The sequence below is a fragment of the Condylura cristata genome, unplaced genomic scaffold (genome assembly GCF_000260355.1).
Source record: "Condylura cristata isolate star-nosed mole 26May11 unplaced genomic scaffold, ConCri1.0 scaffold00038, whole genome shotgun sequence".
NCBI classification, from domain to species: domain Eukaryota; kingdom Metazoa; phylum Chordata; class Mammalia; order Eulipotyphla; family Talpidae; genus Condylura; species Condylura cristata.
The window spans coordinates 8,078,268-8,102,004 of NW_004567139.1; the positions used below are offsets into that span (position 1 = coordinate 8,078,268).

A 23,737-nucleotide genomic window follows, 5' to 3' on the forward strand; every position below is an offset into this window, starting at 1 on the left:
TGTGTGTGTGAGATGATTTTACCAGAGACAGTGGGGAGCAGAACAGGCATATCTACTGAAATCCTACTACTGAGGGGAGCAGTGGGGAGAATGGAAAGGTCTGCTGTGCCCTGTAGGTCACTCCCTGGCTGGGTATTGAAGCAGCAGAGAGCTTCAAAGTACTGCTCTTTAACCCGTTGCACCTCTAGGGAAGCCCACATTTAGTATATATTGAGGACTATTTGTAGAATGTTAGGTAAAAAATATCAAAATCCCTGGAGCTTTTTCAAATTACATGTCTCTCTGCCTTGTTTTCCTTACCAATGTCAAGATCTTTAAACTGGAACTTTCCCAGGACTCTGCCTATGAAAGGCACTCTTTTGATACTGAGCCATGATAAGGAACCAATAGGATGAAGGTGAGCTACGCTGATTTTTGCTCCAGTAGCAGTGATTTGTGATTACCCAGCACGTTGTTGGTCACCAGGTGGGAAACTGGTTGACCTTGCTGGGTATGGAGGATCATTATCTAGATCCATTAACATAGTTGAGAGAGTAAAACTCAGCTCTGCAGTTTGAACACTGTCATGTCTGTGTTTGAGCAGTAATCTGGTTTTGGTTTAATCTAGGCATACTAAGAGACTGAGGAATACCCTGAGTACCATTACCCTGTAGAGCAGTTGTGTCTGCTCTTTCATGCAGCTGTTTCTTGTTATCAAGGCACGAGAGGCCAGTTAGTAACTAGCAGAGTCGAGGTGGTTTAAGTGCAGGTTCAAAGTAGAGAGGGTGATGTTGAGTAGGTTTTCCAGACCACAAGGCATATATATCCTTTTGCTTCAGGAACTCAAATGTTAGTTTCTGTTGCCTCTTTGTTTCCAAATAAATATCTAGAAGTGGGACCCAGACACTGGGTTATAGGAGAGATGCTTGTTAGGTAAAAGAATTGCCAGTTCTCTGAAGTGGTTATGCCCTCCCCTTCACCTGGAAACAAAATGTGAGAGTTGCACTTCCACGTCCTCATCAACTCTTGGATCTGTCCACTTTTTACATTTAGCCATTGTCATTCCAAGTGGGTATAGAATGGTAGCTCTATCACTTAGACTTGACTTTCCTTGATAGATTTATGTGTGCTTATGTTTCTTATGTACCATGAAATTTCAAAAATCTTTTGGCGATTTTGTTACTGGATTGTTGGTGAATTGTAGGAGTGCTTTGTCTATTCTGTATATCAATATGTTTTGCAGGTATTGTCTCCTAACCTATGGCTTGCCTTTTCTTTAAAGAGTTACTTTATTTAAAGATTGGTTTATTTATGCATACAAGAACTGGGGTACAGACCAGAGTTGCAGAGACAGAGTGGGGAGCAGAACAGGCAGATTGAAGTCTACTGCAGAAGGGAGCAGTGGGGAGACAGGAGAGGTCTACTGCACCCTGTGGGTCACTCCCTGGCTGGGGGTAGCATAGTGCTGATTTACCCCTTGTGCCATCAGGGAGGCCCCACCTTTTCATTTTCCTTTTAAATTGTGTGTTTGCTGTTTTTTTTTTTTTTTTTTTTTTTTTTTTTTTTTTTTTTTTTTAGGATTTATTTATGCATACAGAACCGGGGTACAAGCCAGATGCACAGAGGTGGTGAGAGGATTCACTAGAGACAGAATGGGGAGCAGAACAGGCAGAGGAACGAAGTACCCTGCTGAGGGGAGCAATGGTGGGGTTCAGGAGAGGTCTGCCACGCCCTGTGGGTCACCTCCGGGGTGGGGATCAAACTCAACACTGAAGCAGCTGTGGTCAATTTGCAGTGCTGCGTCCTAACACATTGCGCCACCAAGGAGGGCCCTTTTCGTTTTCTTAATAGTACCTTTTGAAGAGCAAAAATTAAAAAACATTTTTAAAAGTTTTGGATGAAATCCAGTTTACAAAATTGTTTATTCTATACTTTTTATTGTTTTACCTTTAGGGCAAGAGGATTTTTACTCAGTTCAAGTTTTATAGATTTTGCTCTGTGTGTGTGTGAGACTGATTTTTTTAGTGAATTTTGTCTGTGGTGTGAGGTTCATCTCTTGGCGTTTGGATACCCATTCACTGCAGTGCCTGTGGGCAGGGTGCTTCCCCCTTTCCTGACAATGTAGTCTTGTGTGTACCTCCCCACTTTACTTACTTTCTGTTTATTGTCTCCTTTAGTAGAGTATTAGAGGACAGAAACCATATTAGATATTGTGTATTCTTGGAGCCCAGCTCAAAAAAGACTCAACAGTATTGCTTAGTTGTTGAATGGCTGTGTTAGCCATTTCTAAGTCCTGAGTACAGAGGTGTGGATAGGCTGTTGATGTGTGAAGCTGAGGCGTAAAGGGATTGATCAGAATGAGAGAAAAATGTACAGTCATGATCAGAGATAGCACAAACTATGCAATTGGAGGTTTGTGTCTTTTTACTCAGTAACAAACAGCTGAATTTTTTCTCAATGAAAAGTTATTAACTCATCTGTAAAAATATAGCATAACGGTTATCTTAACTAGGTTAGAGGTTCCCTTTTCATCAACACTTAAGAAGTGGCAGGCTGGGTTGAGGTGCACAACAAAGCTAGCTTGTCCCGTCAGGGTCTGACACCAGCCTGGCGAGCGCACCCATACTTGTCTCTGTATACAGATCAGCAGGTACTGACTTCTGTGGCCACAGCTTTCTAGATTATACTGCAGCAAGTCAGTTGAAAGTGTAATTGTTAGTAGGAGTAACAGTTTATGTGCTTTGTTTCTTACTTAGTTAATACCTGGAGTAAATTCCAAGAAAAAACAAATGTGTTTTGACTGGGGCCCAGGGGAGATGCTGGTGTGTGAGACTTCCTTCAACAAACCAGGTAGGTTTTTTCCCCTTGGATATTATTCATTGTAGCACATCTGTTTTTCTGTTTTGTGTTTTTTTTTTCTTCTCAGATTTGACTAGTTGAGACATGACATAGTTGAACTTAGACCATTTTCACTGACATGCTGAATCTGGAGTGGGAAGAACAAATCTTTCTAGTGGAAAAGACTTTATGTTTGAATTTTTCATTTTTTTCTCTTTCCTTACTGTGAAACTGCAGGTCCACAAAGCCCTTCTTTTTGTGAATGTGTCTTAATTCCGTGAACTGCTGATCTGGAACACAGATGAGGTGGAGGGGGAAATGACTTGTGCTTGGTTTTGGCCTCCAAGCCCTGTCAGATACTGAACATGAATAATCTTTTCTTGGGTTCCCTCTGGTTAGCATGATTCAGTTGAAATCTTGATTTTTGATTTTGCTTTCTTATTTTTTAAGAGAGAAACTGCAGGAAATGTTGAAGTGCTTTTCTTGCAGATCTTTGACAGGTTATTTATCTAAAGTGGAGTGTTTCCTCTTTTATATAAAGTAAACTGAACTAATGAAAGTCTTACAGTTCTGGCAAATTATATAATATTGAGGTCATGTAACTTTTAAGCAGTGTCATTTTTCTTCATATTTAAGAACTGCCACTTCTGTTGCTACTTATGTGTGGGATATGTTTATGTTGATGATCTCTAGCTTGCCAGAGTTGTAGAATCTGCCAGAGGGACAGTTTCTGTGACTGTTCCTCAATCTGCTCAGAAGAGACATTTCTGTGACTATGTCCTAATGATCTCTCTTTTTTTATTTTTATTTATTTATTTATTATTTTTTATTATTTTTTATTTTATTTATTTACATTTATTTTTTTTTTAAGATTTATTTATTTGTGCATACAGAACTGGGGTACAGGCCAGAGACTCAGGGGCGGCGAAAGACTTCACCAGAGACAGAGTGGGGAGCAGAACAGGCAGATAAACGAAGTACACTGCTGAGGGGAGCAGTGGGCGGGTCAGGAGAGGTCTGCCACGCCATGTGGTCACCTCCGGGGCAGACGGGAATCGAACTCATGCGGAAGTGGTTTCAGCTTCTTAGTGCAGTGCTTTAACCCGCTGCGCCACCAGGGAGGGCCCACGATCTCTTTTTATACTTACGAGAAAATTATTATTTTTTTTTTAAGATTTATTTATGCATACACAAACTGGGTGCAGGCCAGAGGTGCAGGGGTGTGTGTGTGTGAGAGAGGATTCACCAGAGATAGCAGGAAACAGAACAGGCTGATTACATGAAGTACACAGCTGAGGGGAGCAGAGGAAGAGACAGGAGAGGTCTGCTGTGTCCTTTGTGTCAGCTCCCTGGCCAGGCATCGAACTCCTCACATGCTGCACTGGCTGCAGATTGTTTCACAGGGCTGTGTCTCAAGCCCTTACACTATCAGGGAGGACTCTGAAGTCATCTTTTTAAAAACAATAATTTATTTTTACATCATTTTGTGCCTTTTTACATCTCAGGTAAGTAATTTTTTAAATAAAGTAATAAGTAGTAAAGAAGCTGCAGCTTTTGGGGCCCTCCCTGGTGATGCATAGCTCTCTGAGGACACTGCAGTATGTGCTTGGTGCCCAGCCAGGAAGAGGATCCACATGGTATGCAGACCCCTCCAGTCCTGTCTGCTACACCCCTCAGCAGTGTATTTCAATCAAATCCATCTGTTCTGCTCCCCACTCTGGTCATTTCTCTCAACCCCTGTACCTCTGGCCTATACCTCTGTTCTTGTATCCATAAATAAATAAATCTTAAAAAATAAAAAAAGCTGGAGCTTTAGTAGTTAGATACTTGAGAAATTGATCACATTTCTTTTATTTGTGATGATGTTAATTTTTTTCCTGTTTTGTTTCAGAAAAATCAGAGTCTGTGCTTGGCTGCCCCTTTATCTATATTATCCGGAAGGATGTGGATGTTTACTCTCAAATCTTGAGAAAACTCTTCAATGAATCCCATGGAATCTTTGTGGGCCTCCAGAGAATTGAAGAAGAATTGACTGGAAAATCTAGAAAGGCTCAGTAAGTAGGCTACTAACAGGTGTTGAAGAATGTAACTAATTTGTGAAAAACAAGATGAAATGTATCCTTGTCCTTGTATAGTGAATGGATTACCTAAGACATAAGGGATGCTGGTTCTCCTGTGTGCCTTCTGGACCGGACAGAGTCAGTGGTCAGGGAGGTAGTATCTCACAGGGATGTTCAGATGACTGTTCATGGATTTGCTGGCTTGATAAACTTTGTTTATATACCTACTTTACTTACCTTCCTAGGAGGAAAATTTAGCCCAAATAAGCATCCAAGAGTCATTTAATGAGGAGTCTCCTGTGATGGAAGAATTGAAGTTAATGCAGAAATGAGTTTCGTTTTATCCTTCTTTTTTAAGATATAGTTATGTCTGCATACCAGAACTGGGGTACAGGCCAGAGGTGCAGGAGTGGGGGCAGTGAGAGGATTCACAGGAGGAATGGGGAACAGATCATGCAGATCCACTGAAATACACTGCTGAGGGAGCAGTATGGGGCAGGAAAGGTCTGCCACACAGTGTGGGCCAGTACTGTGCCTAGGGATCGACCCTGTGCTGCAGTGGCTTGTGGACAACTTCATATCGCTGTGCTTTAAGGACTTGTGCCACCAGGGAGGCCCCTTCATTTTGTCTTTAAAGAATTAATCTCGAGGCATTTTTGGTGGATGACCAGAATGCTATTGTTTGTTAACAAGGATTGTTAAAAGTGTGGTTCGTTAAAAACATGAACATCAGGGCCCTCCCTGGTGGCGCAGCGGGTTAAAGCACAGCACAGAAAGGCTTAAGCCACTTCCGCATGAGTTCGATCCCAGTCTGCCCTGGAGGAGATCCACATGGCGAGGCAGACCTCTCCTGACCCGCCCGCTGCTCCCCTCAGCAGTGTACTTCGTTGATCTGCCTGTTCTGCTTCCCTCTCTGTCTCTGGTGAATCCTCTCACCCTCCGCATCTCTGGCCTGTATCCCAGTTCTGTACGAATAAATAAATCTTTAAAAACAAAACAAAAAAAAAAAAAACATGAACATCAGGTATATTTTCCCCTGCTCCTGGGTTTTTCCTTTGCACTTTCAGTATCATCCAGAAGACACTTCTCTCACCCGATATTGCTGGGTTTTCCACCAAGCAATTTTGAGACACCAGCTGAGTGTCCTATAGTTTATTCTGACACTGTCTGGAGAGAGTCTCAGAATCCGATAGACATCTACTTTCCCACTTCCAGTGCTAGTTCATTGTGTGTGAATTCTCAGGTTACCCATAACTTTTGACTTCGCTATAAATCAGAAGCTCCCACAACCTCCTGCGGTTCCACTAATTAGCTGAAGTGGCTCAGTGGAATTCATGGAAACATGCTTACCAGTTTTTTTTATGTCAGTCTTCATATTTTAATAAGTGATTCCTTTGTACACTAATTAAATATTACTAAGCAGACAGAGTCAATATTAGGGAAATATATTTACGTTGTCTAAAACTGAGAAGGGATTAAACATAGTACTTTTTTTTTTTTTTTTAAAGATTTATTTATTTTTATTCATACAGAACTGGGGTACAGGCCAGAGGCTCAGGGACGGTGAGAGGCTTCACCAGAGACAGAGTGGGGAGCAGAACAGGCAGATTGACGAAGTACACTGCTGAGGGGAGCAGCGGGCGGGTCAGGAGAGGTCTGGCTCGCCATGTGGTCTCCTCCGGGGCAGGCGGCAGGCGGGAATCGAACTCATGCGGAAGTGGCTTCAGATTCTCAGTGCTGTGCTTTAACCCGCTGCGCCACCAGGGAGGGCCAAACATAGTACTTTTTTATTAATTTAAATTCGTTTTTATTTTTAAAGTTGTTAATTTTTTATGACATAGCATTGGGTTTTTAAATTTTTTTTTAAAGATTTATTTATGCATACAAGAGTTGAGATGTAGGCTGGAGGTGGGGTGGTAAAGGATTGTTGGTATTTTATTACTTATCATTTTACCTTGATTGTTTCATTAATGTGATTTGTACTGGGCTTTATTACTACAAAGCTCTCGTCTTTTGTAGTGAATAAACATCTGGGGAAGAAACATAGACTGCAAATTCTGTTCCAGCCACTAATTTTAGTGGTCATCAGTTCTTATCTACAACAATATCAGTTTATCAAGATTTATTTATTTATGCACACAAGAACTGGGGTACGGGCCAGAGGTGCAGGGGGTAAGAGGATTTACCAGAGATAGAGTGGGAAGCAGAACAGGCAGATTGACTGAAATATACTGCTCAGGGGAGCAGTGGGGGAACAGGAGAGGTCTGCTGTGCCATATGGGTCACCTCCCTAGCCAGGGATCGAACTCATGCTGAAACAGCTGGGCTGTGACTATTCACTTATGTATACAAGAACTAGGGTGTGGGCCAGAGGTAGAGGATGAGAATGTTCACTAGAGACAGTGTGAGGAGCAGAACAAGCAGATCTACTGAAACTGCACTGCTGAGGGGGAGCAACAGGTGAGAAAGGCGAGGTCTGCTGTGTGATGTGTGTTAGATCTCTTGAGGAGGGATCAAACTCATGCCGCCAGGTCTGGCTACAGCTTGATAATGCTGAGACTTAAACCTTGTGCTACCAGGGATGCCCAGCAAGCTTCTGTCTTAAGAATCACCTTTCTCTTAATGCAGGATGTTTCAGACTTATCTTGTATGTTATTTCATTTTTTATAGATTGGTTCGAGTGAGTAAAAACTACCGATCAGTCATCAGAGCATGTATGGAAGAAATGCACCAAGTTGCAAGTAAGGAATTTTTGTAATGTGGTGGAATTAAAGTTTTTCTTTAGCTATAAAGTGAATTCTGATTAACATTCCTGCTAACTTTCCCAATGTACATAAACCTTAAGTATTTGGCAGTCATTATGAATGTGTTTTTTTCAGTTAAAACTTTTTGAGGCAACAGGTATGAGACTAATGAATCAAAATAAGAATCTTTGAAAATCACACTTCTGGTTTTTTGGCTTGGGATATTTTTTATTATTTATTTAAAGATATTTATGCATACAAGTACTGGGGTACAGGCCAGAGGGTAGGGGGTGAGTGAATTCAGTAGAGACAGAGTAGGGAACAGAACAGGTGAACACTGAAATATACTGCTGAGGGAGCAGTGAGGAGACAGGAGAGGCCTGCTGCACCATGTGGGTCACTCCATGGTTGAGGATCAAACTCGTGCTGCAGTGGCTGCAGACAGTTTTATGTGCTGAGACTTGACCCCAGTGCCACCAGGGAGGCCCATTTGGCTTGGGTGTTTTAAAGTCAACAAAGCTATGAGTGCTGGACTCCTGGGTGCTGGGTAGTGTCTGGTACAGTGTGGTAGTGTCCATACCTGCTGTGCTGTAGTCAACGGTGCTGCTTGTATCTTGAGAGCCTTGGTTTGGGAGTCACTTGTCTACAGATAAAGAATATCAAAGATTTTTAAAAAAGCAAGGCCCTTCCTGGTGGCACAGTGGGTTGCTCCACCCTGGAAGTGATACACCTGGCACATCAGATGTCCTGACCCGCCCGCCGCTCCCCTCAGCAGTGTGTTTCAGTTCATCTGCTTGTTCTGCTCCCCACTCTGCTTGGGTGAATCCTCTCATAGCCTCTGCACCGCTGGCCTGTACCCCTGTATGTATGTATAAATAAAACCTTTTTTCTTTTTAAAGTCTATATTGAAAATAAATGGTCATTCAAAGAAAGGCACCAACCTCCGAATCTGGAATATGAGCTAGGGCTAAAACTGAAAGTTCTGTCACTTAAAAATGTTTTTTTTTTTTTGTTAGTTGCTGCTAAAGATCCAGCCAGTGGCCACCAGTTCAGCAGTCAGGTAAAGTGGGGCGGCCCCTTTTGTGGTGCGCCGTTATGTCCTTAGCAATCCTTGGGGTGGCTTTGCAGTCATTGCTGAGGCTGAAGTCTCATCTTTGCCGACCAAAGGCAGCTCCTTAGGATGGGAGGGATGTTCTGAACTCACTTCCTCGTGCCCCCTTCAAGGTCTGGTTATTGGAACACAAGAAGTGCTTGATACCTGCTTGTATGGATTTTTAGTTCTTGCGGGAAATAACAAATCCTAAACACATTGTGTCACCTGAGAGCTGAGCTCAAAGCACTGCTGAGTCTTATAAACTGTGCTCATGAATTGAGCAGTATTTTTAAAAAGATTTATTTACTTATGCATACAGAACTGGGGTACAGGCCAGAGGTGCAGGGGCGGTGAGAGTATTCAGCAGAGACAGAGTGGGGAGCAGAGCAGGCTGATTGACTGAAAGGCACTGGGGAGACAGTAGAGGTCTGCTGCGCCATGTGGGTCACCTCCCTGGCCAAGGATTGGATTTGTGCTGAAGTGGCTGCAGCTAGCGTCATAACGCTGAGCTTTAACCTGTTGCACCACCAAGTAGGTCCCTGAATCTAGTATTTTTAATGAGCTACAAGTTGTTATACTTTCGTTGGAGCTAGAAGATGACTTAAAAGTATTCTCTTATTTTGATATTCTTGATATTTTTCAAATTTAATAGTGATTAGGGAATGATGCACTGTTTCTGGAATTTGCAAAGCCTTGATTTCGCCTTTTGAATAGGTATATATTTTTTTATTTTTTAAAGATTTATTTATTTATTCATACAGAACTGGGGTACAGGCCAGAGGCTCAGGGGCGGTGAGAGGCTTCACCAGAGACAGAGTGGGGAGCAGAACAGGCAGATCAACGAAGTACACTGCTGAGGGAAGCAGCGGGCGGGTCAGGAGAGATCTGGCTCGCCATGTGGTCTCCTCTGGGGCAGGCGGGAATTGAACTCATGCGGAAGTGGCTTCAGATTCTCAGTGCTGTGCTTTAACCCGCTGCGCCACCAGGGAGGGCCTGAATAGGTATATATTTTTAAGATTTATTTATGCATACAAGAACTAGGGTACAGGCTAGAGTTTGAGGGGGTGGTGAGAGGATTCACCAGAGATAGAGTGGGGAACAGAAAAAGCAAATCCACTGCTGCAGAAAGCAGCGGGCGGGACAGGAGAGGTTTGCTGTGCCGTGTGGGTCACGCCATGGCCTGGGGTGTGACTCATGGCTACAGTGACTTTGGCTAGCTTCATAGCGCTGGACGTTAACCCTGCACCCCCAGGGAGGCCCCTTGAATATACCTTCAATAGACTGTTTCCTAAAGTTCAGTCCCTTGAGCACCAACTTCATGCTTTCTGTTTTATCTACCTCTTACAAAATTTATTGAATATTTTAATAAAAATCTCCCTTTTTGGGCCCTCCCTGGTGGTGCAACACGTTAACGCACAGCACTAGGAAGCTTTCCACATCCACTGCTTCACAGGTTCCACCCCTGGCCAGGGAGTGACGCACATGGCAGGACAGCCCTCTCCTGTCTCCCCACTGCTCCCCTCAGCAGTGGATTTCAGTAGACTGCCTGCTCTGCTCCCCATTCTTTCTCTGGCGAATTCTTTCACCCCCTGCACCTGTGGCCTGTTCCCCAGCGTTGTGTGCATTAATACATTTTTTGAAATTTGATTTATTTGTGCATACAGAGCTGGGGTACAGGCCAGAGGCGCAGGGGCGGTGAGAGGATTCACCAGAGACAGAGCGGAGAGCAGAACAGGTAGATCGTCGAAGTTCACTGCTGAGGGGAGCAGCGTGCGGGTCAGGAGCGGTTTGCTGCGCCCTGTGGGTCACCTCCCCGGCAGGCGGGGATTGAACTCATGCTGAAGTGGCTTTAGCTTCTTAGTGCTGTGCTTTAACCCGCTGCGCTACCAGGGAGGGCCCCATAAATAAAACTTTATATAAAAAACAATCTCCCTTCCTAAGTCATAATACTCATCTTGGGTGTGATAAGCTAGTTTTGTTTTCCTGATGTACATTGAACTAAAACTACACCATGAAAATCAAGAAAGGTTAGCCTACCTCTGACCCCTAAAATTCTTTACCTGCCTGTCTTGTTGGAAATCTTGCCTTAGCTATACTCAGAACGTGGAGTTAATGGGTCACCATGGTATAAGTCAAGCCTGCTTTGTCTCCTGATCTTAGAGTATATCTCGGGAGTGTTTCCAGTCATAACTTGGTCTCCATTTCTTTGCTTAGGTCTCCATTTTGTCAGCAATGGAACTCATTTGGAACCTCTGTGAAATTCTTTTCATTGAAGTGGCCCCAGGTGAGCTTGGCATCCTCTGTTACAATATGAGAGGTGTCCTCTTGCCGCCTTCTTTCCTCTGTATCAATGAGTATTTTGTCAGAGCTTTTTCTCAAGATACTCCTCAGAAAATATTACCGTATACCCAAAGAAACCTGACATTTTGTAAGTGTGATATTTTGATACATGAGTGACATCTGTTCATTCAGTTGACCAAGATACACTTGTCATATATATTTAGTATCCACTGTCCCTTGTTATGGAATTAGGTGACTTTTGGAACCCCTAGGGTTGGGGACTGTTATTTGGAGCACCAACCTGGGAATTGGGACCTTCAGTCCTCCTCTTACCTGGGAGGGGGAGGGAATGGAGGTTGAGTCCAGTCACTAGTGGCTAATGTTTAATCCCTCATGCCTCCCTAAAAACCCACAAGAACAGGATTTGGAGAACTAGTTGGTGAACACATGGAATTGGGGTGAGCTGTATACCCAAGAGGGCAAGAAAGTATCATACTCTTTCCCCAGACACTGCCCTGTACATTTCTTCCTACTGCCTGTTCCTGAAAAATACCCTTTGTAGCAAACCATTGCTTTAGGTGAGCCATTTTAGTAATTGAATCTGAGAAGGAGAGACTGAGGCCCTTCTCTCAGCACAGGTAACAGGCCAAGTTTGCAACTGGCTTGTGCAGTGCAGGGCTTCAGGGAGACTGAGCCTTTCCTCTGTAGGACTTCATGTCATCTTCAGGTAAGGTAGATGGTGTCAGGATTGGGCTGAATTCCTGGACACGCTGCTGTTTTCTGAGAACTGCCTGTTGGTATGGGGGAAGTGTCCATACATGTCTGTGTTGGAATTTGGCCCACAACCCATTCTGTCAAATGCTGCGAAAAATGGAAACAGAATGCCTTCTAGAAACATAAGATGTTAGGCATGTGACTCCTGAAAAGTACCAAGGAAGCAGAGAGTGAAATAGTACGCTCAGTGTGTATGGCACAGGCTGGCCAACCCTAACAGCCTAGGAGAAGTGGTGGGGAGGCCTGGAGCAGGTGCTCAGCTCCAGCCCCCCGCAGGAATCGCCCCACCGACACCTTGATGTCCGCTTCTGGCTGCAGAAGTGAGACAGGACAGTCTGTTTAAGAAATGGAAAAAAAAGTTTTAGGGCGGTGAAGAGGGACTAGGTGGTGGGAGGGAAACGCAGTTTGAGAGTCTTCACTAGTGATGGGGCTGGGGGGGGTCCTTGTTAACTGTCCATTCTGAATTACTCTGTTGATCTTGAATTAAATTACGGTCAAGGCATTATCCTGGCTTCAGTCTCTTTGGAGGCACTGTGGAATTTTTTGTACTTTTTTGATGTTTATGTTTCTTATCCATAAATGAGTGTTAATAATCTCAAGTAGTTGTAGCATTTTCTTCATATTTTTGCGAAAGTACCATGAAGCTTGAAATTGTTTATGTGCCTCCCTCAGCAGATTTTGAAGGCTGACACTATGTTTGTGTCATCAGTGCATGCCTATAACTGCCAGCCCTCGAATGACCATTTCTTACATAGCCACTGAGTACTGCACAGTTGGCAAGAATCTGGGGTGGTAGAAGAGAGGATGAGGGCTGAGCCTTAGGTTCGGCCCTTCTGGGATTTCAGTGAAAAGTGGAATTAGCTGGCGCGGGGTAGGTGATTGCCTGTTAGTCATTTTTCTGCCCAGCCCTTCATCCAAGTAGGTACATGTGTACCTACTTGAGAGGGGCAGGCATTCCTATCGTCTACTCGCCTGCCCGTGCTCTCTGTCTGTACTGAGCGAGAGTGGGACTGGATGAGCTGCTGTGGATTCTGTGCCTAACAAGGCTCTCCTCCTAGCCGGCCCTCTCCTCCTCCATCTCCTCGACTGGGTCCGGCTACATGTGTGCGAAGTGGACAGCTTGCTGGCAGATGTTCTGGGAAGTGAGAATCCAAGCAAACACGAGAGCTTCTGGAACTTGGTAAGGCTCTTTCTCTAGGCTGGGCCTCCCTGCCGCCGCTCTGGCTGTTCCCAGTGCGTGGGCTGGGCTTACGCCGCCCGCTGTAGCTCTTGGCCTGGCTCTTCGGGGTTGCGATTATGAGGGTGCTCTTAGCGCTTTTCTTTCTTGCTCCATGGGAGTGTTTAGGACTAAGTTAATGTGTATGAAAAGTAGTGCTTACTTAGGATTTCTAGTGAAAAAGGGAATTGGATTTCCTTGTGGAGCTAAGGAAGAAGGGCAGGAAGATAATACAGAACTAACTGGTCGGGTTGGAAGTGAGGGTTTATCTGCGGGCTAGAGCTGTTCTCACATGGCACAGCCATGCGAACGGAAGCCTTGAGTTACACGTGTCCACGGTGAATGTGAAGTGTGTGGGCAACAAAGCTGTAAAGCTTCCAGAAAGAGGATCACCCCAAGGTCATTTTTGGATCATCATCAAACAGAGACGGGCGGTGCTCGGACGTGTGTGTCCTGTGCCCATGAGGACAGCACTGTCCCTCTAGTTCCTGCCTTCTGTGCCTCGGTGGACAGGGAGCAGGGAGGGTGCTGCTGGTTGGGCTGAGTAATGGAAACTGACACAATCTGGAATTTAGGTAGAGTTGCCTTTCAGGGTATTTCTGGGCTTTCTGGTGCCAGGCAGTGTACAAGTGTGGGGAGAGCCTTTGCCCAGCAAGTCCTGGCCAGGTTTGAGTCTGATTTGTTCACTGACTGTTTACTGATGGCTGCTGTTCACGAGGCCCTGGGGAAATAGTCATAACCAGTCAGCAGGAAGTCCTGCCCTTGTCAAACTCAGGTCCTGGGTGGGAGACAAGAAGTCTAACAGTGAAGGTAGGAACTGGGAGTGTCGGTGCGGAGACTCGGGGAGGGCCTCACTTAGGGGACACGTTAGTGCAGACTGTCCAGAGAAGGGGAGCTGAGCAAACCACAGGACCAGCAAATGCGGGTCCTCCAGGCAATGAGACCAGGGAGCAGCAGGGCCAGTGAGCCAGAAGCAGCAGAAGCGAGAGAGCTGTGGAGGTGCAGTAGCGAAGGGCCTGCTGGGGAGCGCCTCCCGGGCTCTCATAGGACTTGGACTTCTACAGAGGCAGAAGGGCATGGTAACATGGCTGACTGGCGATCAGTCCAGCGCCTCTTACTTGCTCTGAGATTGTAGATGAGTTAATAACCTGTTACTTAGTTCCCTGCTTGTCCAGTGGGGATGATGATCATCTACCTCGGATTATGCTCTGTAGTCACTTAGAGGCATGAACGCACATGGACTTGTTGATGGTCAAAATAACAAGGCAGATGTGACGCAGCTTTGGAGAGTTGAACCAGAGTGCACCCCAGTCTGACTTAGGCTGCTCTACCGAGAAGAGCGTGATAGAAGCAGAGAGACCAGCGTGGTGACTGGCGTTACACCAGGCAGGAGGTGGTGGAGACTGGGCTAGGGTAGGAGCTGAGCTGAGACGGTGAGAAGTGACTGGATTCTAGAAGCAGTTGAAAGCCACGGATGGTGGGGCTTGCTGATGGATGGGATGTGGTGTAAGGAACAGGAGAAGCTGGGAAGATGAGGTTGGTGGCAAGGGGTGACTAGGCAGCACATTCGATGTGTTACCTCTACGCCGCCCTTGCGATCCGAGTGGAGACACTGAGTGCGCAGAGGGTGTACCGCTCGGGCATTCAGAGGCGGACGTCCGGCTGGAGAGGACAGTGGGGACTTCAGTCTCTGTTGTGGCTTTCTTTAGAGCATGACCTAGAGTGAGAAGCTTTGCCTTGCAGATTTTACGTGAATACTGGCATGTGTGTATTGTTGGTTCTCATTACACATGGTGATTACAGTCTGCAGAGTCGGCTAGAACCTGGATTGGTGCTTATGGAACCTGTCACTTGTAGGGGAAGTGTGAGGAATTTCTAGTAGCTTTTTTAACTGCTCAATATGTAGCTCTGGTTTGTGTGTATTTCTGCTTAAAGGCACCACAGTTAACATAAGAGTGGATTCCTTGACATTGAACTCAAAGCCAGCGGCACTATTGGGCATGCCGGCTGGAAGCTGATCTGAAGCAGATTTTCTGTGCGCAGCACATGCAGCCTTTGGACTCTGGACACCAGACGGCACTTCAGTACTGTGTGGGACTCCAGCAAAAAGCACAAAGATGCAAAAAATCTGAGCAATAAAAAGAACTTGAGCAAGATCTTACTTAGTGTGAGAGCTGATAGCAGAAGGTGGTGCCTTGTCTGTGGCCTCAGCTGGGCACACGCACATCAGGTGACTGATGTTTTTGCTGCTCTGCAGGTGTTTGCGCATCTGTGATGGTGAAAGTACCTCAGCTGTTGGCTTGGGGGTTCCAAGTTTTAGCAAGTAGACAAATTTATAAACACTGAATCTGAGAATAATGAGAATCAACTTTATACTGAGTATCTGCATAGATGTACATCTATTTTCTTTGTAGAAATTTTCATTAACTGATATTTGATAAATTCTGATACTTCCTTGTTATATTTCATTTATATTTATATATTAAATATATTAAAAGTTGATTATAACCTGTAATGGGTTATGGTGTCTGGTTTGAAAAGCCTAATGTAGGGGTAACCCCATGAGACAGGATGTGCTAGGTCATCCCTAGCGGGGGAAAAAAACTGTCATGACTCCCCAGGGCTAGGAATCTTCAGTGTGGACATGGGCCTGGCCTCTGGGTCCCTGTAAATGCTCATATTCTTGAGTGTCCTTCCAGGTGACTGTCTTGGTGCTGCAGGGCCGGCTGGATGAGGCCCGGCAGATGCTCTCCAAAGAAGCTGATGCCAGCCCCACCTCTGCAGGCATGTGCCGAGTCCTGGGGGATCTGATGAGGACCATGCCTGTTCTCAGTGTATGTGGGGCAGCTTGACTCTGGGATCATGGGGCAGCAGGCTGGTTCATTAAGCTTGAGGGGTTTGTGTGGTGAAGAGGCTCACTACCAGTCTCTCCTCTTAGCCTGGCAACACTCAGACGCTAACAGAGCTGGAGCTGAAGTGGCAGCACTGGCATGAGGAATGTGAACGGCATCTCCAGGATGGCACATTTGCCTCCAACCCACACCTGGAGTCTCTCTGCAAGGTCTGTGGAAGCAGATCCCGTTTGGGGATAAGCTGGCATTCTCAGGGGTGGGTTGGGGTGTGGACTGGCGCAGCAACAGCAGGAATCCAGTCCTCAACAGGGCCCTTCATTGGCTCTGCCAGGAAGGAGAGGGCTTCCATAGTAATGTGCCAGTCGAGATGACGAGAGTTAGAGAAATCACCCCAGTAGCTAAGGGACATTTCTCTTCTCAGATCATGCTGGGAGATGAAGCTGCTTTATTGGCGCAGAAGGAGCTTCTTAGTAACTGGTATCATTTCCTAGTGACCCGACTCCTGTACTCTCATCCCACAGTAAAACCCATTGACCTGCACTTCTATGCTCAGGTGAGTCCAAGCTCTTAAGCGGTAGGAGTGGGGCATAGGAATCCCAGGGCCAGGCTCCCTGCTGGGTCACTTGGGGCTTGTGGCCTCCTCGAGGTGAACTTCCCTACAGAACAAGAAGCGACTCTCCTGTGGCCTTAGACCCCATCACCCGTCTCCAGGGTTCCCTACACAGCCTCCCTGTCTGTCCCCTTGCGTCTCTGCTTTCGTGTGGGGATTGAGTGGATTGTCACCTTTCCTCAGTCCAGCCTTGACCTGTTTCTGGGAGGTGAGAGCAGCCCAGAACCCCTGGACAACATCTTGATGGCAGCCTTCGAGTTTGATATCCACCAGGTGATCAAGGAGTGCAGGTAGGGCCCCCACGGCGCCCCTCGCACCGTCTGCAGGCGTGCGATTCCGGAGCATTGCGCACACTCAGTGCTGTCACCGTCCTCCGCCATCCTTCTCTAAAAATCAGAGGCCTGTGAACCTAATTTTGGAACCCATCTTAATAGACAGAGCAGTTATCAATCTTACCCTCTCCTAAGCCAGGCTCTTCACACATCGAGCGCCTGTGCAAGGGCCAGGGGTTCCAGAGACCCCTAAAAGAAAGTCAGGGCTTCAAGAAAATGGTGCTAGATTTGGTACAAACAGGTTTTGTATCAGGTCTTTTCACACGCTGTAAAATACAGACTTCAGTGGGAGCTGGATTTGACTTGCAGAATTCAGTTGATAGCAAATGGGGGGCATCTGTGTGGGGTTTGTGAAAAGAACTTGAACAGGCATCGTGACTTGCTTTGTCCAGATCTGCCCTGATGCCAAGTCAGCGGACTCCCAGTGTGCCCTGGCTCACTCGGTTGTCGTTGGCCACTAGGCTGATGTCATTAACCAAGCTTGGGCTTTGAAAATAAAACAGGTTTGAGCAGAACAAGGGGGAAGGACATGAAAAGGAAAAGCACCTGCCCTTTGCAGTGATGGAAAAGAGTGAAGTGCCAGTGAAGAGGAGTGACTTATGCATGCCGCAGAGAGGGGCGACCCCTGGTGACAGTCGCCAGGAGGAAGGTCAGGCTCCACCCCTTGGTCTGCCCCTGTGCCCTGACAGGCAGGGCAAGCTGTGGTGTTTCATAATAGTGGTGAGTCTTGGAGCTTGGGTTTTCTTAAAGGAGGCTACTTTTCCTTCTTTTCAAAAGATGTTTATGCACACAAGAGTTGGGTGTAGGCCAGAGGGGTGAGGTGAGAGGATTCACTAGAGACAGAGTAGGGAGCAGATCAGGGATCTACTGAAGCACACTGCTGAGGGGAGCAGTGTGGAGACAGGAGAGGTCTTCTGTGCCCTGTGGGTCACTCCCTGGCCAGGGATCAAACTTGGGCTATGGCAGTGATAGTCAGTGATAGTGCTGAGACTTCATCCCTAGGCTACCAGAGAGGTCCGTCCCAAGGTAGCAACTTTCCATCCCATCCTGAAAGATGGGTTAAAAGAGCAACTCTCAGATCTGGATCCCAAGAATTGGAAAAAGACCTGAAGTATTTTCAGCTAAGGTTTAAAAAATGCACCTCCTGGATGACAAAGAATTGAATTTAGGGGCTTACAAGCACTTGGTTTCTTATGGGTAGTACTAGTCAGACCCAAGCTCGGCACCCAGGGGCGAGAGGAATATGTGTCTTTCTGGAGTTGGGCATGTGGGCTGGTGGCATGGTAGCTTTGCTGTCTTGAGTCTGACATCACTCTGTGAAAGGAGAATGAAGGGTCCTTGGGAGGCGTCTAAATGGGCACCTGCTTAGCTCCATGTCAACTCTAGCAGAACCTAAAGGGCAGACAGGGCAAACGGGGTCCTGAAGCAGAGCCTTAAGCCTTGCCTGTTGTCCCCACAGCTGAGAGAGGCAGTTGAGAAGCTCCCGAGGCTCATTTCCTACCCCAGTCCCACACCATGTTAGCTTTCTCTAAAGGCCAATTCTTTGCTGTTGGGTGAAGGAAGCAGCTGGTATGCATTTCACTGGGAGCTAGGCAGGACAGCAGTTTCCGGGTGTTTTGTTAGAGTCTGCCCAAAATTCAGAACTAAAAGAACTAAGGATCCTCCCAGGTGGCTCAGGGTTAAAGACACAGCGCTGTCAAGCTATCACCAGCCACTGCGACATGCATTTGATCCCCAGCTGGCCAGGGAGGGATCCATAGGGCACAGCAGACCCCCCCTGAATCCCTGGTGTTGCCTTTAGCATCTGTTCTGCTCCCCACTTTGACTCTGGAAAATCCTCTCACCCCCCTGCACCTCTGGCCTGTACCCAGTTCTTATATGCATGAGTAAATAAATCTTTTAAAAAATAAATAAAAAGAGAACTAAGATCAGGGCTAGTTTAATGTTTGTCTAATCTGGAGTATTCGTGCAAGGATTTTGGCCTGGCCCGTGACTGCCTGCAGGGTTTCTCTAGATTATCACTGCTCATTTCCAGAAGTTTCACAGCCTCCAAGCCCTGTTAGAGGCGGCAAGTGGGAGAGACAGCAGTTGCTACTGCAGACCCACCAAAAAGCAAGATACAGGGTTGGGGTAAGGGGACAGCAGGGTCCCAGTGCAGGGCAGCCAGCTCTGTGGGGCTTGCAGCCTTTCCTTCCCCGGTGGACGGCACCCACCTGGCCACAACTCCTTTTTCCTACGGAGGCCACTCCTGAGCTGCTGATGAAGTCTTCCTTATACATCTTGGTATAACAAAGCTGCTTGCTTGTTCTCTGTAGGGGCTGCTCAGAATACGCTGGTACATGTGTGTTAAGATCCAGAATCCAGTGACCTTGGCACTGAGCTGTGTCACTAGTTCTCTCAGTGGTCCCTGCCCTGGAGGCTTCCTATCCCTCTGGGGAGACGTTCAGGGGCTGCAGACTGGGGCCTGCCGACTCCGTTAGCTCTTGCGTCCTCCCCGGTCACCTGCTGCCTGTTTCACCATGAACCAGCTAGACACTGAGGTGTCACTCTCTGTCCTTGTTAAGCAGAGGACATGCAGGATCCCTGTTCACACCCCACTCGTGGGGAACATGGCCTCTCCCTGACTTTCCTTTTATGTCGGTGTCTGAACCTGCAGCATCGCCCTGAGCAACTGGTGGTTTGTGGCCCATCTGACAGACCTGCTGGATCACTGCAAACTCCTCCAGTCGCACAACCTCTAGTAAGTGTGCTGTGGCCTCAACATTCCTCTCCTTCCTCCCACCTCTTCCCCTCCTGCACCTGGGGTGAATTAATGCCTGGAGGTGACCCCTGAGCCAGCAGGCTGGGAGTGAGGGTGTCATGTCATGTTTGATTCCAGCTTTGGATCCAACATGAGAGAGTTCCTCCTGCTGGAATACGCCTCCGGACTGTTTGCCCATCACAGGTACTAGGGCCCCAAGGTGTAGGTGGTGGTGGGTGCTTTTTAGAGTGCAGGTACCACTGGACCGTGGCTGTGTGCATTCCCATCTGGTTCATTGAAGGTTTTGGATGCCAGTTTGGGGTCCCCTGGGAGCAGCAGACCCCAGGCCTCATGCCGGTCCTCACTGGGTCTTTGCAGTCTATGGCAGCTGGGCGTGGATTACTTTGACTACTGCCCAGAGCTGGGCCGAGTGTCCTTGGAGCTGCACATTGAGCGGATCCCTCTGAGCACCGAGCAGAAAGCCCTGAAGGTGCTGCGGATTTGTGAGCAGCGGCAGATGACTGAGCAAGGTGAGTCAGCTTTCTCCTGGCACTCTTCCCAGCAGTCACACCATCAGGCTGTGCGAGAGAGGTTGGCGTGGGTGCCAGCAGGTAAACCGAGATAGGGCAGTATTTTGGAGGATCGCAGGAGCAGAGGGTCCTTTGGCACCTGGAAGCTGTTGAGCTTGTTGCCTGGAAACACGGTCCTGAGCCGTGTGTACTGCAGGGGGCAAGACTGGTCAGGCTGGGGTGTGCCTGGCTCAGGTGGGTTGGCTCCGGGGGGAGAAGGCCCAAGGGGGCTCAGGAAGAGCCCAGGGAGAGAAATGGTAATGACCAAGTTGGCCCCTGCTCTTCCCTCACTGTTAGGTGACTAAAACCCCCAGCTGTTACTCTTCGCGGGAGTATTTGTATGTTTATGACCGTCTGAAGGAGGCACGTGGTGTTTAAAACACCACGGATGATAAGGTTTTCAGCACACGGATGAGTTCCTCTGCGGGGAACAAAAATAATTATTTCTGTCACCCCTGAAATCAAACCCACTCACAAGCCAGTGCTGCTGTGATGGGCTTCCTGCTCGTAGAACCAGAAGACCTGTGGAACCTGAGTGCCAGAAAGACCTTGTGAGATCCCCAGTAGGTGGCAGACTGCCTGGGCCCCTGCAGGCTCAGGCGTGCTGTGACGGGCTGAAAGAGTTGCCTCTCTTTTCCCTGTAAAGTTCGCAGCATCTGTAAGATCTTGGCCATGAAAGCTGTGCGCAACAACCGCCTGGGCTCCGCCCTCTCGTGGAGCATTCGTGCCAAAGACGCTGCCTTTGCCACCCTGGTGTCCGACAGGTGGGTCCAGCTGTTTCAGGGTGTTGGCTTGCCCAGGGTTACCCTGGGCAACTTGGAGGCGGAGCTGTGGCCCTGGGACTGCTGCTCTGACCCCTCGGCCCCGTCTCATAGGTTCCTCAGGGATTACTGTGAGCGAGGCTGCTTTTCCGACCTGGATCTCATTGACAACCTGGGGCCCGCCATGATGCTCAGCGATCGGCTGACATTCCTGGGTGAGTCTCGGCTCTGGCTCCAGAATCGGGGGCAGCAGAGGTCGGTTGTGGCACTTTGAGGGTCCGCTTCTAGACTTCCTTACGTCACGCCCATACTCCACACTTCACAAAGCGTATTTTGGGTCAATTAACCAATTGTTACATTACTAAATAAGTGTAAAGTTGTGGAGTTAATATAAGGAGTAAGGGACTGTGAACCTTGTCTTGATTCACCAATTATATTTTGCTTTGTTTAATTCTATCAGTTTTGGGGGAAATAATTTGAAAGTAAGTTGGAGGCATTGTTCCCCTTTCTGCACAATGACTCAGGTGCATTTTCTGAGGACAAGAGTCCTTGTCAGTCACAGAAGTCAGTACGGCCTCGTTGGGCCCACACAGTTGCCAGCTAGGTCCCTTTGGTGTCTGGGGTCATGAATTTGGTTGTACCCCTCTAGTTCCTCCGCCTCTTTTGGTGCTTCTGAACCATGGCTTTGTATAAAGATTTGTTGTATTTATGCATATAAGAACTGGGGTTCCCTGGTGGCGCAAAGGGTTAAAGTGTGGCACTATGGAGCTAGCCACCGCCTCTTCAGAACAGTTTGATCCTCGAGCAGGGAACTCAGGGAACTCGAGGGAACCACATGGCAAGGCAGGCCTCTCCTGTCTCCCCGCTCTTGCCTCTGGTGAATTTTCTTACAGTCCCCCACACCCCAGTTGTGTGTATAAACTTAAAAAAAAAAAGCTGGAGTGTATGTAGGTCAGAGGTGTGGGGTGAGAGGATTCACTAGAGGCAGTGGGGAGCAGAACAGGTGGATCGACTGAAACCCACTGCTGAGGGGAACAGTGGGGAGACAGGAGAGGTCTACTGCACCGTGTTGGTCACTCCCTGGCTGGGGAGCAAACTTGTGCTGCCGTGGCTGTGATAGCTTGACAGCCCTGAGACTAACCCCTGCACTACCGGGGAGGCCTTCAACCAGGACCTTGTGAAGCTTCAGTCCAGCAGCTGTATAGCGCCTTCCATAAGGATTAATCCGTGCTTTCCCAGTCCCCTCATCGGGCAGGCAGGGTTTGTTTCAGTGACTTGGCTCAGGTGTTGTCCTTCAGATATCTCCTCTGATTTTCCCTGTGATTCAGTAACTTGGAGATACTCTGGGCTCCTTCCAGTGTTTTGCTGCTCATAAACTTTCCTCCATAGGCTTCAGTAATTAGTGATTTCCTGTCATTTGTTTTAATGGAGTGCCCCCTCTGGAAGACTTTCCCTTCTTCATCATTTATTTCACTCACAGGACGGGCTGTGGGGTATTTTCAGCTTTCTCAGCTGCCATCCTCTTACTGGATGCTGTGTGTTCCGGGGTGCGGTCTGAGGACCTTCCAAGTCTTTCAGTGCACTTGCTCCAGGATCTGGAGAACGGCTGTGGCAGACTCCCTGTTTTGGGCACTGACTGGCACGGAGTCTCTTGGTTAGGTCAGAAGTGACCTAGAGCTCTCTGTCCCACTAGGGAAGTACCGCGAGTTCCACAGATTATACGGGGAGAAGCGTTTTGTGGATGCTGCCGCGCTCCTCCTGTCTCTGATGACCTCTCAGATCGCCCCCCGGTCTTTCTGGATGACACTTCTAACCGACGCCCTGCCGCTGTTGGAACAGAAACAGGTGCAGGCTGAGTGCGGTGGGCGTCTTAGTCCCAGAGTCCTCTTGGTGCCCTGTGGAGTGAGTGCGTCGTCTCCCAGAGGGTCTCACATGCCTGCCTCCCACCACCCTCTCTGGAGAACCAGCATCCACAGAAGAAAAGCTGCTTGTTGAGAGGCAGCTTTCTAGAGACAATGCTCAGCCCAGGACCTTGACGAGAAGGGCTGGGAGTGAGAATTGGGGTTGCTCTGCCTGGCCCTCCTGGGTTGCATGTGTAAAGGGCACTAGAAGAAGCCCGTGCCCACCAGAGCAGCCCAAGGCTTAGAGCAGCCAAGCCAAACCCTCTCTCTCTCTCCTAGGTGATTTTTTCAGCAGAGCAAACCTATGAACTGATGAGATGTCTGGAGGACTTGGCCTCAGGAAGACCAGTGTGTGGAGACCCCGAGGCCCAGCGACTCCAGGTGATTTTCTGGGTTGGTGATGCCAACCCAGTTTCTGGGCTTCCCTCTAGAAACTCACTCCTTAGAAACTCTTAGTTGACTCTTCACCTGTAGTTGTGACACACCAACTTCTATGGGGGGAAAAATGAGGAGAGTTTAGTGTTGTGGTCTGTCTGCGTCTCGTCTCTCCTGTTAGTAACCACAGTCCCTTGTATGTCATCACCACCGCACACTTCCTGGCAGCTAGTCCTGGATGTTAAGTGGCCTCTACTTCTGGGCCACTAGGGCTGTTGGGAACTGTGGGGACCGTACGGCCTGCTGTGCCTCACACGCACTCTCTTCCTTCTAGGAAGACGACATAGAAACCACCAAGGTGGAGATGCTGAGGCTTGCTCTGGCCCGCAATCTTGCTCGGGCAATTATTAAAGAAGGCTCACTGGAAGGTTCCTAAGTCTTCTGAGGGCTGCTCTAACATGGTATTTGTATGGCAATTTGTATATAATTTTTAAAAACAGAATAAATGCTTTTTTATGTAAAGGTAAGGCAACTAGAGTTAGCGATATTGAGAAAATGTTTTGTGTTCTTGACAAGGAACTGACTTCCCAGTGTCTCCTTAGAGACGGCCACT

At 47.6% G+C, this 23,737-nt stretch overlaps 1 protein-coding gene across 1 annotated transcript; it reads left to right on the forward strand.

The window, feature by feature from the left end:
* Positions 1 to 372: 372 nt before the first annotated feature.
* Positions 373 to 23,651, forward strand: NUP85 (nucleoporin 85kDa). The gene is made up of 19 exons (XM_004693490.2): positions 373 to 397; positions 2,736 to 2,829; positions 4,709 to 4,871; positions 7,548 to 7,618; positions 8,638 to 8,681; positions 10,929 to 10,998; positions 12,827 to 12,948; positions 15,684 to 15,818; positions 15,923 to 16,045; positions 16,258 to 16,389; positions 16,630 to 16,736; positions 19,435 to 19,518; positions 19,657 to 19,722; positions 19,897 to 20,048; positions 20,734 to 20,851; positions 20,963 to 21,063; positions 22,542 to 22,693; positions 23,029 to 23,130; positions 23,459 to 23,651. The coding sequence occupies exons 1-19, from the start codon at positions 392 to 394 to the stop codon at positions 23,558 to 23,560; spliced, it is 1,944 nt and encodes a 647-aa protein (XP_004693547.2). The 5' UTR covers positions 373 to 391; the 3' UTR covers positions 23,561 to 23,651.
* Positions 23,652 to 23,737: the final 86 nt, after the last annotated feature.